Consider the following 16,583-nt stretch of genomic DNA (forward strand, 5'->3'; position numbering starts at 1 on the left):
TGTACTTCTGTGATGTGAAATCCTGGTACTCCTCATCTCCAAACCAAAGCTCCTGCTGAATGCAGAGACCCCAGAATCTTAGCAGGGAACTTTAATTGGCAAAAACCTCATACAAGTGAAATAACTGTGACAATTTAGTGGGTTGCCTTTTCATCCTCAAAGAGCTTAAGGCTCTTCCTATTCACGTTTACTGAAGTCTCATGGGCAAAAAAAGCAAGTGTGGCATTCCCCACCCCCCCATCTAATAAAAGTGGTATTGCTCTGAAAACCCTTTGTGAAATGTAAGCAACAGGCCTGTTTATTCTGTGCCTTTTGTTTTGTTTTCACACCCCAGTTTTCTGTCTAAAAAATTAAATAAAGAGCTCAATTGCAGAGCAGAGAGATGGAAGAGAATGTGTTGGAGGAAGCCGCCAGCAGCCCGACAGCGGACCCCGAGCTAGTGAATGCCTTAGAGTGGAAAGACGGCATTGGTACCTTGCCTGGTAGCGACTTACAAGTAAGAAATGGAGGGGCACACAACATGAGTGCCCACCATGCCTTTGGCAGCACAGAATACTCTGGTTAGGGAAGCATCCCTAAAAATATATGAACTAGGATAAGAATTAATGATGGTTACGAATACTTAAAGAGCAGGTGTCACAAAGATGGGACCAGGCTCTTTTTCCAGTGGTGCCCAGTGACAGGACATCTGGGAATGGGCACAAACTTGAACAGAAGAAGTTCCATCTAAACATGAGGAGGAGGTTTAACTTAAGAGTGGTAGAGCACTGGAACAGCTGCTCAGAGAGGTGGTAGAGTCTCCATCTCTGGAGACATTCTAAACCCGCCTGGATGTGTTCCTGTGTGACCTTCTCTAGGTAAACCAGCCTTGACAAGGAGGTTGGACTTGGTGATCTCTGGAGGTCCCTTCCAAACCCTACCATTCTGTGGTTCTGTGAATATTTTTGATCCATTTTGTGATATATTTGTGATATATTCTGTAGTTTGCAAAGAACAGTTATGCAGGGAGAACACTTTGGTTTAACCACCTGGGTTGGTGTTACTGCAGAGCTGGGGGAGTTTTAGTCATGTTTCTGAAAGCCTGGTGCAACTCCCTCTCTCATTTCTTGCTCAATTGACTTCTAAAGGCTGGAAGCATTTGATGTAATTGTTTTCTGCTAATAGAAGTTCTTGGCCTGATCTCCCTCATTCTCAGCAATGTCCCTGCAACATACTCAGGCACAATTATTTCAGCCTGGCGTGAGAAAGACATTTTCCTGAAAGACAAATTTTGTCCATTTGTGGGGCTGAGTCTTTAGGTTCTTTTCACATCAGTGGCTGTTTGCTTTGGCTTTTGACTGCTGTCTGTATCTCCTGTATTCATGGTGGTGACAAATATGTAAATCAGAACCAAGGTCTGATGGTCACAACCATGGTGTTCTGTGTTAGAGGAGGACGGGTGTCCTTTAACTGTTTCCCAAGCTACCTTTGAGTGTTACTTCAGTTGGATTGCTCTTCTGATGGCTGAAAATGAATACATCAAACTGCCCTCAGGGCTGCAAGAGTTCTGAATCTCAGGACAGGGAAGGAAAGATCAATTCCAAGTGAAACAAATTGGAGCTGAAGGGACTTAAGAGCTCTGAAAAATCAGATTGTTGGTATCACAGCAGGCGTTCATAATCGGGACCCCCACCTTCTCCCGGTATTAAGTCTTTCCCTTCCTCCCCTCTTCCCCCTCGTCCCTTTGTGCAGTGAAGTTTTCTACATGGGCTGTCAGACCTCACTTAGGCTACAAGGAAAATGCTTCTGCCAGCAAATGTCAAGAGAAGGTGGATGGACTCCTTGCATGCTTGCAGTGTTCTGAGATCAGTGCTTTCCACTCTCCTAAAACCGGCACAGAACTGGGTCCACTGACTTTCAAGGAGGTCCTTTGGATGGTTATTTTGCAGTGGCTTAACTTCTGCTCTGTGTTTAATCAAAGTCATTACACTTCTGCTTCTTAGAAGAGCTTAACAATGTAGAGACAAAGGTTTTCTCTTGAAGTTCTTCAGGGAATTGCTGGAGAGAGTCCAGCCAAGGCTAGAAAGATGCTGAGAGACCTGGAACGTATCTGTGAGGAGGAAAGGCTGAGAGCCCTGGGGCTGTTGAGCCTGGAGAAGAGCAGCCCCAGGGGGAACCTCTCAATGCTCAGCAAGAGCTAAAGGGTGGGGGGCATACTCTTCTCAGTGGTGCCTAGTGACAGGACAGAGGGCAATGGGCACAAACTGGAACCCAGGAGGGTTTTCCTCCTCTGAAGAGGAGGAGAAAATTCTTTGGTGCTGGAGGCAGGAGCAGTCTGCCTGGGTAGGCTGTGGAGCCTCCTTGTCTGGAGAGATTCCAAACCCTCCTGGCCATCATGATCCTGGGCAAGCTGCTGTAGGTGCCCTGCTTTAGCAGGGAGGTTGGACTGGGTAATCCCCAGAGGTCCCTTCCAACCCTCAGCACACTGGCATTCTGTGAAGCAGGAGTAATGTTTCTTTGCAGAAATGGCTTCACTTTTATTGATTCCTGGTAATAGTGGAGAATCACTGCAGTACCACGTTATTTATTAGACTGTAAGACACTAAATAATAGCAGGGAATTGTTTTATATTAGATGATCACATATAGGAGCACTAAATACCAGGGTGAATGAGTCTGGTAGCAACGTTTAGTTGGAACATAACTGACTGCAGAGGAAGTTGCTTCATTCTTAAGATGCCAAACACTATTTTTTTTTACCCCTGCAGAAATGCCTAACAGTTACTTGGGGGTTTGTTTGTTTGTATGTTTATTTGTGTGTGATTTTTTTGGTTTAGTTTTTGCTGTTTTGTCCTTCTCTTTCCCTTGTCTCTTCCTGCTGTATTCCAGTTCTTGCATGCAGAATGAGTTATTTATCCTTAACTCCTTTAAAACAATTCTCAGGAAGGGCAGATAATTTCTGGAGGGTTTGTGTGGCTTTCATCTTGGCAAACATATTGTGTTGAACTCCTTGTAAAGGAAGGTGCAGTTCTGATAGTAACACAGTTCTACATTGCCAGAATTTGGGAATGAGGGATGTGGCCTTGAAGAATTTCAGGATGAAACTGGAGGTTGCTTCCAGGGATCAGCATCAGATTGCAGGATGCTAATAGAGGTGTTGGTGGTTTTCTAATGCAGACTTGTGTTTCCTGGGGCCTGGGTGGTCTTCAGCAGTTGGTGTGGCTGCAGGTACACCATCAGATTGGCAGAGGAGGGAGTAACTGCCAGCTGTCTCAACTGGTTTGGGCTGAATCAGAAGTGGTCATTGGTATGCAGGAGTGTCACTACCCCAGAGACTAATCTGCTGATGCAAAGTGACATTGGCACCTTTCCCCTCCTCCAGCTGCCAGCTCTGCTTCCCGCTCGCTCTGCTGCTTAATGGCACGTGGAGCTCTGGAGAAGCTCCTTCCACTGACCTTCTGCTCCTGGTGCTGAGCTGTTCTCAGCCATGGCAAGGAACCCCTGGGAGCTGCACTGTTGTGCTGCTGCTCTGCTGTTTGAGGACATTGATAGGTTTCTCCTCTGAACTGAATGGTCTCCTGCAGGAAACTCAGTCCACTTGGAACTCTCATTTCTCTGCCATGGATTGTTTCTCTTTGTGCTGAAGCAGAAATGATGCTCTGCTTCTTCAGAGCTGCAGAGGAAGAAGTGAGCTTTGTAGAAGCAAGTCCAGCATATTTGAAGCTGTAAGAAATACAGGCTTCAGATAAAAAGGGAAGAGGAGGAATAACATTTGGGATAAGGCTTTGATTTGGTGCTGGAGGCAGGATGCTGAGCCCAGGAAGCATGCAGGAGTAGTGGAAGAAGGGAACTTCTCAATGTCGTGGGGAGCCCTGCTTAAGAGGTGAAGCAAAGGGAGTTTGAGTGAACAGCTGAGGAAGGATCTCAAACTAATCAATTGCCATGAGTAAAAGCTTTGGGACAGAGCTTGCAAATGCAGCCCACCTTCGACTTGTCTCTTTCATTCTGGAGTTCAGGAGCTCTGTGTTGCAAACAGTAAAGGAGATCCCGGAGTCGGTAATCTTTGGATTCATCAGAAAGATGATTTATAAAATTCTTCCTTTTTTTTTTAATTTAGTCACCTTTGCAGATTGGGAATAACCAAAGGTGCACACTGACACTATGGCACACCTAATAATGTTGTCTGGACCAGTGAAGTGTTCCTCCATAGCCAAGCAAATTCTTTCAACTTAAAGGATGAGAGTCTCTTGTGGTTTGCCCCAGAACATTCCTTTTCCATAGCTACCCATGGTGTGAGCCCTTGGCTGTGTGCCTCCAGGGGTTTTCTCTTCTGCACCTGAATGTGCTGATGGCCTGCAGCAGGAAGGTGATGTGTGTGCAGGCAGGGTAGGCAGGTCCTGCACTGGGGAAGAGCATGGATGGGTCACCTACCCCAACAGTGGACAGAGAGTTTCTTAAGGGTCAAAACTTGGGGGAACTGGGACTGGGAGCTCACACGTGGTGCCTCCTGGCTGTACTGGTAAATGTCACCCACCTGTGCTGCCTGTGGCTTCTGCTAGGTGCATTTCTGTGCTGTTCAGGAGTGGTTGGTTTGGACTTGAGACTCTTTCCTGTCTCTGAGTCAGGTCCCCCTTGTGTCTTTCACTACTAAGTGCTGCTGTGCAAGGAGAAGCTTATTAAACCTAGATACTCCTCAGTGTCTGCTCTTCTTCTGCCTGTCCTCATATTCCTCAGCTCCTTTGTGATGTTCATTTCCCACCAGACTGTCAAGTGGCATTGAAGAAGGGTTGAGAACCACTTGGCCTCTTGCAGCACCAGATGCTGTCTGTGTCGATGCAGTCCCAGCTGTCACTATGCTCTGAGGGCGTTCCAGACCAGCCAGCACCAGCTGGAGGATGTGTTGGACAAATTCTTCACTGGAATGTGACCTTTCTGTCAACAGCTGGGTGATTCCAGCTTGCACTGAGGTTTTTGGGGAGTTGCTGTGTGGCATAACTGCAGTAAATGTAACTGTGATGAATTTGAACCATCAGGGCAGAGCTGCTCTGCTGAGGGTGCTTGTTCTGAGTCACTGCTCTGAGCTCTGAGGTTTGTAAGGGGAGCACATGCAGAGCAAGTGGAGTTAACATTGCTTTCCTTCCCTGACAACAAGATGAATCGTTGGGTGTTTTGGGGGCCTATTGGTGACATTTTGAAGAGTTGTGCTGGGTGTTCCTGGCTTTTATTGTTACTTGTTTTTAATGCTTTTTAATATTTATTCAGCCATTTCCTCTTGTCCCATACCTAGTTGCTCCTCAGGGAATCCTATTCCTTCCTGTCCCCCTTTCCCAGCACTTTTCCTATTGCTTATTCACTTGCTTTCTTCTCTTCCCTGCAGTTCTATTTAAACGAGTTTGGACTGCTAGAAGTCATCACTGAAGAAGAAGCTGAAGCCATAAGAACTCTTTCAACCTTCTCAATAAATGCCAAATCCGAGAGCTTTGCTCCTGCTGCTGCTGCTGCCAACACTTCTGCTGCCTGGGAAGGTGAGCCTGTTGCTGTGGAAGGGAACAGACAGTTTCTGAAACAGCTTCTAGAAACAGGTCTATGTCATAATGAGTGTTTCAGTACCCTGGTGCTCCCAGAGCACTGTGTGGAGTGAGTCACTGTCTTCTTTTGGATCTCTAAGGAGTGTTTAGAGCTAATGTAATCACTGCCTAATCATAACAGTACCTGGTGCACGTGTGATGCTCACTGGTGGGGAAGGAAAGTGGGGTTACAGAAATGAGCTGGGGAGCTACATGATCTTTAAGGTCCCTTCCAACCTAAACCATTCTAGGAATCTGTGTTCAGCCTGGAGAACAGAAGGCTCTAGGGAGACCTTGGAGCAGCCTTCTAGTACCTGAAGGGGGCTACAAGAAAGCTGGGAAGGGGCTTTTTATAAGGCCTTGTAGTGACAGAATGAGGGGGAATGGATTAAAGCTTGAGGACAGGAGATTTAGATTGGAGATTAAGAAATTCTTTACAGAGAGGGTGGTGAGACACTGGAACAGATTGCCCAGGGAGGTCCTGGTTGCTCTCTCCCTGGAGGTGCTCAAGGCCAGGTTGGGTGAGGCCTTGAGCAGCCTAGTTTAGTGAAAGATGTCCTTGCCAATGCCCTGGAGGTTGGAACTGGATGATCTTCAAGGTGCCTTTCAGGCCAAACCATTTTATGAAATGGTGATGAATCTATGAATCAAGGGCTCTCTATGCCACAGCCACACACTGTCACACTTCACTGGAAGGCTGCTCTAAGGTCTCCCTGGAGTCTTCTCCAGGCTGAACAGCCTCAACTCTTGCAACTCTCCCAACTGTCCCCATAAGGGAGGTGCTCCAGCATCTGGGGATAGATTTCCCTGATGTCTTGTGCTGAAAAAAATCTTCACCTAAGGTGGTGGCAGGAGACTTGAGAATGAGCTTGGGACACACAACCACCCCAGGACAGCTGGAGCTTGCTCATGTCTTCTTGTCCTCAACATCACCAGTGCATCCTGGTGCAGTAATTCAAAGGGCATTAGCTCTTTGGCTAAGGTCTTTGGATCCCTTGGCAAGGCAGAGCTGCATCACTGAGCTTCTGCATCCCCATGGGGGGAATTTTTTCTCTGGGGAGGGAGCTCTCATCATGTTGCCTGCCTCATGAGCATCTGCCAGTTGGCTTTTCCCAGGGTTTAGATGGGACTATTTCTGATTCTGGGTAGGGAAACTTTGTACCTGCCTTCCCTGCTGACTTTTCTCATCTCCAATTTCACTCTAAGCCCTGCAGATTCACTTACACTTGCAGGCATCCACTTATACTCATGCTGACTGTGGATTGTTCTCCTTGACTGCATGAGCTGGGGAGATGTCAATCCATCAGGCAAAGAACCAGCTCCTATATGGTCACCTCAACACTGAGAATTTCTCACACCCTTTTAGTCCAGATGAGACCTTCTGGCTCTCTACAGTTCCCTGAAAGGAGGTTGGAGCAAGGTGGTGGTCAGTACCTTGTCCCCCTGGTAACAAGTGATAGGGTGAGATGAAATAGCCTTGAGTTGCACCAGGGGAAGTTTAGGTTGGACATTAGAAGAAACTTCTTCACTGAAAGGGTTCTCAAAGACTGGAACAGGCTGCCCGGGAGGTGGTTGAATCCCCATCCCTGGAGGTGTTTCTAAAGGGCAGAAGTGTGGTGCTGAGAGACATGGTTTGGCCCCAGCCTCGGTAGAGTTAGAGATTGGCTGAACTGGATGATCTTGAAGGGCTTTCCCAATCAAAATGTTTCCCTGATAGATAGATCACTCTGACTTCTGAGCAGAGCTGTTCCAGCACTTTTGCTTCTTTCGAGTTTTCCCTGTTTTATCTTTTCCCTGCCTGGAATCATTGGTCCCTGGTGGCACAGGGTGAGGCTGAAGTTGTGGCAGAGGCAGGCGTGTGTGCACCAAACACGTAGGCAGCCTGTCTGCCCAATTCCAGCCAGCACCATCTGACATCCATAGCAGGCTACAGGGAGCAATCAGAGATGAATGAAAAATGTCAGTGTCTCAGCAGAGTGAGTAAAGTGCTGGGAAGGAGATGATGGAAATGGGCTTTAAACAAGAAGCAAAGTGACTCACAGCTCAGTGTTCTGCATGGTGTGGTGTGTGCTTACCTTTTGAAGTGTTTAATGATGCATTCAAAGCAGAATTGGTCGAACCAGTGCATGCAGACAGTGCCACTAAAGGCAGAATGGAAGGACTTAGCACCTTTTGCATGCCAGGTTACTTGAGTAAAGTGTGCATCAGGCTGGTGTAAATGCCTGGGGATGAAACCAGCACAATTGTGTTGTGCTAAAATATTAACCATAAGTTAATCTGCATTAGGATGAACTCAGATCACAGAGGAAAAATAAACATAGCTGATAGATTGGAGTTATTCCTCACATTTTCATACTTGCTTTGAGATGAAAAATGGGTATATATCCCTTGCTAGGTACAGAAATGATTATTTCTCTTCTATCATCAATAATATGCTGGATTTAGGAAGGATTTTCCTATGTATAAAGTACCTATAAAGGCAGAAGTTTTAACCATAACCAACTGTATTAGAAGTATCTAAACAGATGGGGTCTTTTGACATTTCTCTTTCAAGTCAGAGTGTTACTGGGAATAAAGAAGAAGAAGAAGATTTTCAACTGTGTCCTGATTTTAGCCTTGAGATCATCTCCTCCTTTATCTCTCTGGCAGGGGGCATGGCTTCTCCAAAATTAAAATATTAGAGATAAAAGGGGGTTTTCTTTAATTATGTGGTAGCACACAGGGAGTAATTACTTCCCTCACAATGAGATCCTGAGAGTCACTTCATGGAAGTTTATAAAGGACTTTGACAGAACTAATTGCATGAAAGGTGTCTTAACAGTGTAATTTCATAGTTGTCTGTTCCTTTGCTTCTGCAGTGCCCATACAGGAAGAGCCCTGCTGCAGTTACCAAATCTATGAGCAAATGGATTGCTTTCAGAATGGGAAGTTCAGTACTCAGACAGGCTCCCAGCAGCACAGAGACAGGTAAAAAAAAACCCTGAATCTTCCTGTTCTGTGTTTAAAAATGTTTGAAGAGAACATTGTGTTAGAGAAAAGTGTTGCTGTGGGTAGAATGAAATCCTTGGAGCACGTCTTAGCCTGGTGTGGCTAAGGCAGAGCCACCTGCACAGCTCTTCTGGTGACACAGAATCCCAACGTGGTGGGGTTACAAGGATCATCCAGTTCAACACCCTTCCTAAAGCAGGGCACCCACAGCAGCTGGCCCAGGATCACAATGGCCAAGTGGGTTTGGAATCTCTCCAGGCAAGGAGACTCCACAACCTCTCTGGGCAGCCTGTTCCAGGGCTCCAGCACTCTCCTACCAAAGAAGTTTCTCCTCCTGGTCACAAACACCTCCTGGGTTCCAGTTTATGTCCATTGCCCCTTGTCCTGTCCCTGGGTACCACTGACAAGAGTCTGACCCCATTCTCTTACCTCCCCCACCCTTTAGCTCTTGCTGAGCATTGATCAGATCCACTCTGGGGCTGCTCTTCTCCAGGCTCAGCAGCTCCAGGGCTTTCAGCTTTTCCTCCTCACAGAGACACTCGGGGCCCCTCAGCATCTTTGTAGCCTCTCTTGCACCCTCTCCAGTAGATCCCTGTTCCTCTTGAACTGGAGTGACCTTCCTGTCACTCATGAGGCTCCCATGCTTGACAGAGGAGAGCTCATCTCAACAGCTCTGTCCTCATTCCCCTTCCCAGTCTGTGGCAATGCCTCAGTTCCCTGTCCTACAGATCAGAATGATGTCTTAGCTTCCTCTAGAGTTGTAAAAAGGCAAAACTAATATCCCACCCAAGCTGATCTGGTAGCAAGAGTTGTGGTGGTAGTTTGAAGTGCTTTTAAAAGATACACATCTGGCAAGTCCTGCAGACATGATTCACTTCCCTAGGTTCTCAGCCTGCGCACCCTCATTCCTCTAAAGAGGTACAGAGATACTGGAATGCCAGAGGAATATTGCTGCACTTTTAATTTGATTTTGTTTTCAATTTTGGGTGTTTAGTGATACCAGAGACTCAGCAGATGATTGCAGAAACAAGGGAAATAGAAATGTTAATCCCAGCAGTGGCTGTCAGGTGATTGAGGCTGACAGACCTGCCAAACGTCTGAGAAAGAAGAGAAAGCTGCCTCTGGAGTCTGAGGATGAGGAAAATGCAGATGAGGATGAGGTAAATGAGGCTGCATGTATTTTCTTCAGAGGACTGTGAGGAGCAGAGACCATTCTGTGTCTCAGATTTCACTGTGCAGTGCAAACAGAGCTGAAGGAGGTTGTTTTGTGTCTGTGAGATGGGTCTGGGTGTGATCCCAATTACACCAGTAATAGGAATATCTGTGCTGAGGTCTGAGGAGTCATGAGGGTGAATAATTCCTGTGAAGCCAAGGCTTCAGACTGTAGCTTTAGAGGTGTAGTTACAGCCCTGTGCACCAGGTGTGTTTCACAGCCATTAAAACTCATCCTCCAAAAGACTTTATCTGACCACTGCCAAGCACTGGTTGGTGCTGCTGAGGATCAGTGTCTTGATGAGTACCTGCACATGCACTCACTGCTCTGCTGCAGCCTGTGCTGATGGTGGGTGAACAGAAGGACCTGCCCTGAGCTTTCCTTGACTTGCATTAAGCATCTTGCTCCCTTTAGGGGCCCTTTTTTGTGGGAGGCTGCACTCCACTGCCATGTGTGGCACCATCTCAGGCCTGAGCTGGTTTATTGAGTCAGGTACTGCAGGTGCCTCTGTAGTTCAGAGTGTTGGTTGGCAGTGCAAGCTGAAACTTCTGATCTCACAAACACTTCAACTCATTTTGTTGCTCACCTTCTCCCCGTGGTGTGGACAAGATGTTTTAATGTCCATATGTTTTCAGAAGAACTTGCATTCTGCCACTTCCCCCTTCTGCTCCTCCTCCTCCTCGTTTGAAACTGCCCCCCTGTCTCTGCTGGGGCGTGTTTGGCAGGCAACTTTGCATTGCAGATTTTACCCTTTTTTTGGTAGGCTGTGGGAAATGACAATCCTGGGTGAATTAAACATGAGTTTGCAAACCACATTGAAGAAATGTGGCAATCTGGCTTGAGTGTGGCACAGGGACACCCCATTTTTTGGGCTGTTCACCTGTGTCAGGAGTCATTCAAAGCTTCTGCTTCCTTCAGGGTTTGTTAATGGTTGGACTTGGTGATCTTAAAGGTCTTTTCCAACCGAAATGATTCTGTAAGTTACTTTCTGTATCCATTCACTGGCATAGAGGGACATGAGACCCTCTGAAGGGAGAAGGAAGATGGAGCATTGCAGTGAGGTTGCTGGTAAAAGCACTACATCCTGCATTGCAGAAAGCAACTCCTGTGTATTGTAATGGAAATCCGGGGCCGTGCTGCTCTTCAGCAACCAGAGTTAAATGGTCTTTAGTAGAAATATATTAAATAATTTGTAAAACCACTTTGGGCTACTGCAGGATCAAAGTTATGTATGTGAGGTACCCTAGTAATGTGCACGCAGGGTTATTCAAAAGAGAATAATGCTGGCTCATAGTCCTGTTAGTTCCATGTTACATCCTTATTGTACCTGCATTGTGAGATGATCAAAGAGGGAGGAAAAAAAAAAAAAGAAACAAAACAAAAAACCACCCGAAACCAATCTTGCTAAACTTTTTTTTAACGTTATCTGTGTCTAGGAGAAGAATAAATCAAATAATATGAAAAGCCGCAGAAACAGTAAGCCAATAAAACAAGGTGAGCTAAGCTCATAGTCTCTTTTCTTTAATGTTTATAGATTTACTTTATTTATTTATTTATTTATTTATTTATTTTACTAGCTACTATAAAATGAATAATAGTAAACAGAAGAGGAAAGGACAGTAGAGCTCATTTCCCATTCAGAACAGCTTATTAGGTACATAACCCTCTTACCGCAGCCAGGCTGAAATGATTTAGTAAGGATCTCCTGGATTTGCCTGTGTGATGGGCACAGTGGTGAGGATCTGGAAGGAGACAGCCTGGTCCAAAGCTCACTGAAGACAATAAGAATGTTCTTCTTTTTTTTTTTTTTGTTTTTATGTTCCCTTTTGGAGAGCTTCATAGCCACAGACTACAAATACTTAATAGAAAAGAAGTTATAAACAATATGTGATTGATTACAGACTGTGGGTTAAATGTAGTCTATGCCAAAGGAGCTGGCAAGTATGAAAACTGGGGGGAGATTTTTCAATGTGCATTTAAAACATCATTTTCTCTGTGTGTGACTGTGGGCCTATGAGTTCGTTCTCCAAGCACCTACCCAAGTTGTTGTGTTCATCATCTCCATGCTGGTAGCTCCCTCTCTGGTAGCAGGTTATAAAAATATGTGTGTATAAATTAAAACAAGACATTGTGAACTGAACCAGAGTTCACTTGGTTTCTCATGAGTTTTATTTTAGATTTATTTCAGCTGCAATTATCTGCCTCTTTCTGCTGTCTTTTAGTTTCTGTCTAACCCCTTCCTCCTCTGTGAAACACCAAGAGAAGGAATTAATTTCCACAATTTTAAGTTACTATATCTTATCCGAACTTCACAGTGGCAACTTTCCATGGGCAGCTTGCCAGCAATTCGGGTGCCACAATTCATTTGACCCTGTGATATAATCAATTTATTTTTAATGAGAAATGAGGCACAGTTTCCCTAGTGCTGGAATTGAAACCATCCCTCAAACGTTGGGTAACACTGCCGCCTTTGGGGTGCAACAGCAAAACAGCCTTGGCAGTGTACGTGGGAGGAGAAAGAGAAGAGAGAGGGCAGAGCAGGAGGCATCTGAAAGAAACATTCCAATTTTTTTTCTCTTTGTTTTTGATTGCTTAGCTGTTCCTGGAAAGAAGAAGGTATGGAACTGGGTTTCCTACTTAGAGGCGGAACGGATGCCAGCTGCTCCCCTAAAACTGTTCAGAGAGGTTGGCAGCTTTTTCCACTCACTTGATCTGTTTGTCACAGGCACCATCCCAGAATTGCTAAGCCTGGAGGTGGGATTGGAGATACCCTCAAGCCAGCAGCTCCCTGTATGAGTATTTTGTTACAAGTAAAAACCCTTCCGTGTTTGTTTCCAGCCCTGGAAAACTGTGGAGACAAGCATCTGCCCTGCGAGTCTATCCCAGAGTGGGGTGTGAAGAAAGCTGCTTGAATCTCACTCAGGAATAAACAATGAGTGTGTTTGGTCTGCTTTGGCTAGCTCTGGATAAATGGGCTCTTAGGCAAGCTCCAAGTAATGTTGGAGAAGGACAGCTTGATGTCTTTCATATGTCTGTGGTTGTACAGCTCCCCTTCCAGCCCTCCTCTAGAAAACTGCAAGTGCCTTCTCTCTGTGCGGGTGTTCAAGTGCCTCAGTGAGAAGTGGCTGTTACGAGGGCGGCTGGAAGTTGTGTTCATTCGTGGACTGATGCACTGAAGGTGGGAGAGGCTGAGTTTAGCCTTGTTGAAGCTGCTTCTGCAGCCCAGAGTACCAGCCCACATTAGAAGTTGAGCTCTCAGTGAGCTTCTCAAAGCCAAGGGCTGTTAGCTCCCTATGGAGCGGGATGGAGGCAAGTAAGGCAGCTGCAGAGGATGCAGTGAGCCGTTTGCAATTCCACTTCAGGTTTCTTTTAAGCCTTTACTGTACTTCAGATGTTTAATTTGGATTATGACTGCAAATAAATGAAAAACACAACTGTTTTCTGGAGCAACTGTGTAAGTGGCTCCAGATCAAACATGCCTTGTCCCTTTTGCCATTTGAAGATGAGAAGGTACCTTTTGGGGTAGCCTGAACTGACACAGCCAGGGGGATTTTAGCTTTCCTGGCTCTTGGATTCTACCAGCCCTCCTAGATGGGGCTGTGAAGGGGATTCTTTTATGTTAGATTAGAGCTCATTTCTGCATCTGCTCTGAAATTTGCTTGTAGCTAATTGCAGCAGGCTCCTGGTTCAGTGCTTTTGAGAGATTAATTAGGATAACAAGTAAATCTGAAACAGGGTGATCATGTCCTTATTGATCTCTGTACCTGCGCCTGGCTGCTAAAGCTGCAATCATTTAGTGATTGAATTTTCTTCTCTGAGTTGAAAATGTGAAGCCTTAAGTATATCTGATGACTGCTCTGCAACAGATTTTTGTCTTCAGGAATTAAAAACAAATGTTTCCTTCTTCCCCTCCACACAGTATCAGTCATTCCCACAAGGCCGAAATGGGTTTAAAGTTGGAATGAAATTGGAAGGGCTGGATCCTGAACATGCCTCTCGATTCTGTGTTCTCACAGTGGCTGAGGTAGTTGCTCTTTCTCTCTTTGATCCCAAAAGTCCCATGTACATGTAGGATTTGTTGCAATTAAGAGTAGAAACATAAGAATAATAGTACTTTAATGAATAGTGTTATGTGGTTACAGATCTATTCCTGGAATCCTCCTGTTAGGTTATTGTTAGATGGTGCAGTGGTGAGATGCTGGAGCAGGTCCAGGGAGGTTGTGGATGCCCCCTTCCTGGAGCTGTTCAAGGCCAGGTTGGATGAGGACTTGAGCAGTCTGGTGTAGTGGAAAGTGTCCCTGCCCATGGCAAGAGGGTTGGAACTGGGTGATCTTTAAACACGCTTCCAACCCAACCCATTCTATGATTCTTTGAGTTGTAACTCTCAATAGTAAACCAATTAATTGCATAAAGTGGGTAAATATTAAAAAAAAAAACAGTGAATTAGACAGTCATGCTCAGTAGATCCTAGCAAATCAAAATCCATTTATGCTTCTTCAGCTCTGTAAAGTCTGTGTTGATCTGCTGTAGATACAAATGTTCTCAGACTGCGCTTGTACTCCAGATATTGCCATGCAGGAGCATGTGCCTGAGTGTGGGATGGGAGACCTGTGAGGTCACAGAATGCCTTAGGTCAGAAGAGACCTTAGCAATCCCCTATTCCAGCCCCCCTTACCATGGGCAGGGACACCTTCCCCTAGATAAGATTGCTCAAGGCTTCATCCAACACCTCCAGGAAGGGGATATCCACAACCTCCCTGGGCAGCCCGTTCCAGTGTCTCACCATACATAGAATGGTTTTGGTTGGAAAAGACATCTAATGTTAGGTCTAAGGGTCAAAATACATCCAAATACAGAAAGAACATTTGATTAGTGCTTTTCTTCAACTTCTTTATGAGCCTTTATGATAATTAGAGCTTCTCTGCTTGCAGGTGCAAGGGTACAGAATGCGGTTACACTTCGACGGTTACCCAGACAGCTACGACTTCTGGGTTAATGCTGATTCCTCAGACATCCATCCCATAGGCTGGTGTGAAAAAACAGGTCATAAGCTGCTCCCTCCTAAAGGTATGGAGGGGGAAAAAAAAAGAATGTTGTGCAGGGAAGCATCAATTCTGCTAAGAATTGGTTGTTCCTGCCTCTGCATGTTTCATTTGTGCTGTGATTTCACTGTGAAACTCGATGGCTAAAGGGAAGAGGTGTAACTAAGGTGGTGACTCACAAAAGGACAAAGCAGCTTCCTTTTGATATTCCCAAAGATTGACATGGTTACTCAAATAAGAAGCTCTTTCTTTTATGAGAGTGTAAATCAAGGAGCCTTTTGGGATTTCAGAACTTGCTTCTTTCCCACATTCAAGTTCCTAGAAACATTTGAAGGCTGAGATTAGTGATTGGCTGTTATACTGCAAGCCAGAGGGATGTTCTAGCTGAAATGTCTAACCCCTGAGGATGGCAGAAGGGCAGTTAGCATGCAAGCTTCATATTCCTCCTAGGTAATTTCTATTCTGAAACCCCAATCTGAATGTCTTGGGGCTGTGTTAAGCAATCTTTTTATCTCTTTCTAGGTTTTAAGGAGGGAGAATTTAATTGGACTTCCTATTTGAAGAATTGCAAAGCTCAAGCAGCTCCAAAAAGCCTTTTTAAGACCCTCAATACTGTAAGTGGTTGATAGAGAATCCAAGATGTATCCAATAGGTCTGATGCTAAGTGAGTTTTGACCAGAATATTTAGGTGGTTTTAATATGCTTGTATCAGAGGTACAACCAGGGTGCAATCAGATGCAAGCTGTCTCCTGCTGTGAATTATTTTTAAGATGTACAATTTTTCTTCCTTCCCCCAGTCACTGACTTTGCAGAGAAAGAATTTCTATTTCCCTTCCTCCTTAATAGTGGAGGAAAAGATTTACTCCACCATTTATTAAATCTATTGCAACACTCTGTTTTGCTGTGTCCCTGCAGTCAAGATATTTGTGTCACTTTCCTCTAATTTAATCATTTCCAAAATAATGTCTGGTTTCCAGCAGCAAACTCATGTGTGCCCTGGGATTCATTATGAAGCAATGGATCTTGAGCATTTTTCATCCTTCACCCACCATTGCTTTCTTTTTGGTTGTTAGCCTCAGTTCCTGCCCAACACTCCCTCCTGTTTTGTGTCACTTGAGTGACACAAAGTCCATCATCTGGAGGATTTGATGCTGCAGATGGACACAGCACTGACTTCAGGAGGATCAGGGCCCAGCTGTGCAGCTCTGCTCTGCTTCTGAGTTGCCTGTTTTCCCTCAAGACTCCCAAATTTTGCCACTAATAAGACAGGAGCTGCAGTGCTAACACTTAACCCTCAGCCAATACTCATCCCTGCAGCATATCTGCAGCTTAACCTTTGCATCTGCAGTGGTGTTTATCTACCTGGAGGTTCTCTTATTCAGCTGTTTTTTAGAAATGCTTTAGAATTATTAGAGAATAAAAGATTTTTTTAGAATTGTTATAAGTAGAAATATTAGAAATCAGCAATATTGACAGTCACTGCCAGAACACATGGACGTTTCACAGATGGCATCAGGTTGGAAGGGACCCTCCAAGGTCATCTTGACCGATCAGCAGGGACTCCTCCAGCTAGGTCGGGCTGCCCAGGGCCACATCAGGTCTGATCTGGAAAGTCTCCAGGGTTGGAGCCTCAACCACATCCCTGGGCAGCCTGTTCCAGTATTTTACCACTCTCACTGTGCAGAACTTCCTCCTAATGTCCAGCCTAAATCTCCTTTCCTCCAGTTTCAAACCACTGCCCCTTGTCCTGTCACCACAGGCCCTTCTAAACAGTCCTTCCCCAGCCTTCCTCCAG

At 45.4% G+C, this 16,583-nt stretch overlaps 1 protein-coding gene across 1 annotated transcript in view; it reads left to right on the top strand.

Annotated features, from left to right (window-relative positions):
• The first annotated feature begins 382 nt into the window (after positions 1–382).
• LOC128977593 (lethal(3)malignant brain tumor-like protein 4) overlaps positions 383–16,583 on the top strand; it is a 44,516-nt gene continuing 28,315 nt past the window's right edge. The window contains exons 1-9 of the mRNA XM_054395181.1: positions 383–496; positions 5,356–5,503; positions 8,404–8,512; positions 9,528–9,693; positions 11,183–11,240; positions 12,343–12,431; positions 13,666–13,770; positions 14,678–14,813; positions 15,311–15,402. Of these exons, the coding sequence (XP_054251156.1) occupies positions 383–496; positions 5,356–5,503; positions 8,404–8,512; positions 9,528–9,693; positions 11,183–11,240; positions 12,343–12,431; positions 13,666–13,770; positions 14,678–14,813; positions 15,311–15,402 (1,017 nt within the window). The remainder of the gene's footprint in view (positions 497–5,355; positions 5,504–8,403; positions 8,513–9,527; positions 9,694–11,182; positions 11,241–12,342; positions 12,432–13,665; positions 13,771–14,677; positions 14,814–15,310; positions 15,403–16,583) is intronic.

The sequence above is a fragment of the Indicator indicator genome, chromosome 33, assembly GCF_027791375.1.
Source record: "Indicator indicator isolate 239-I01 chromosome 33, UM_Iind_1.1, whole genome shotgun sequence".
NCBI classification, from domain to species: domain Eukaryota; kingdom Metazoa; phylum Chordata; class Aves; order Piciformes; family Indicatoridae; genus Indicator; species Indicator indicator.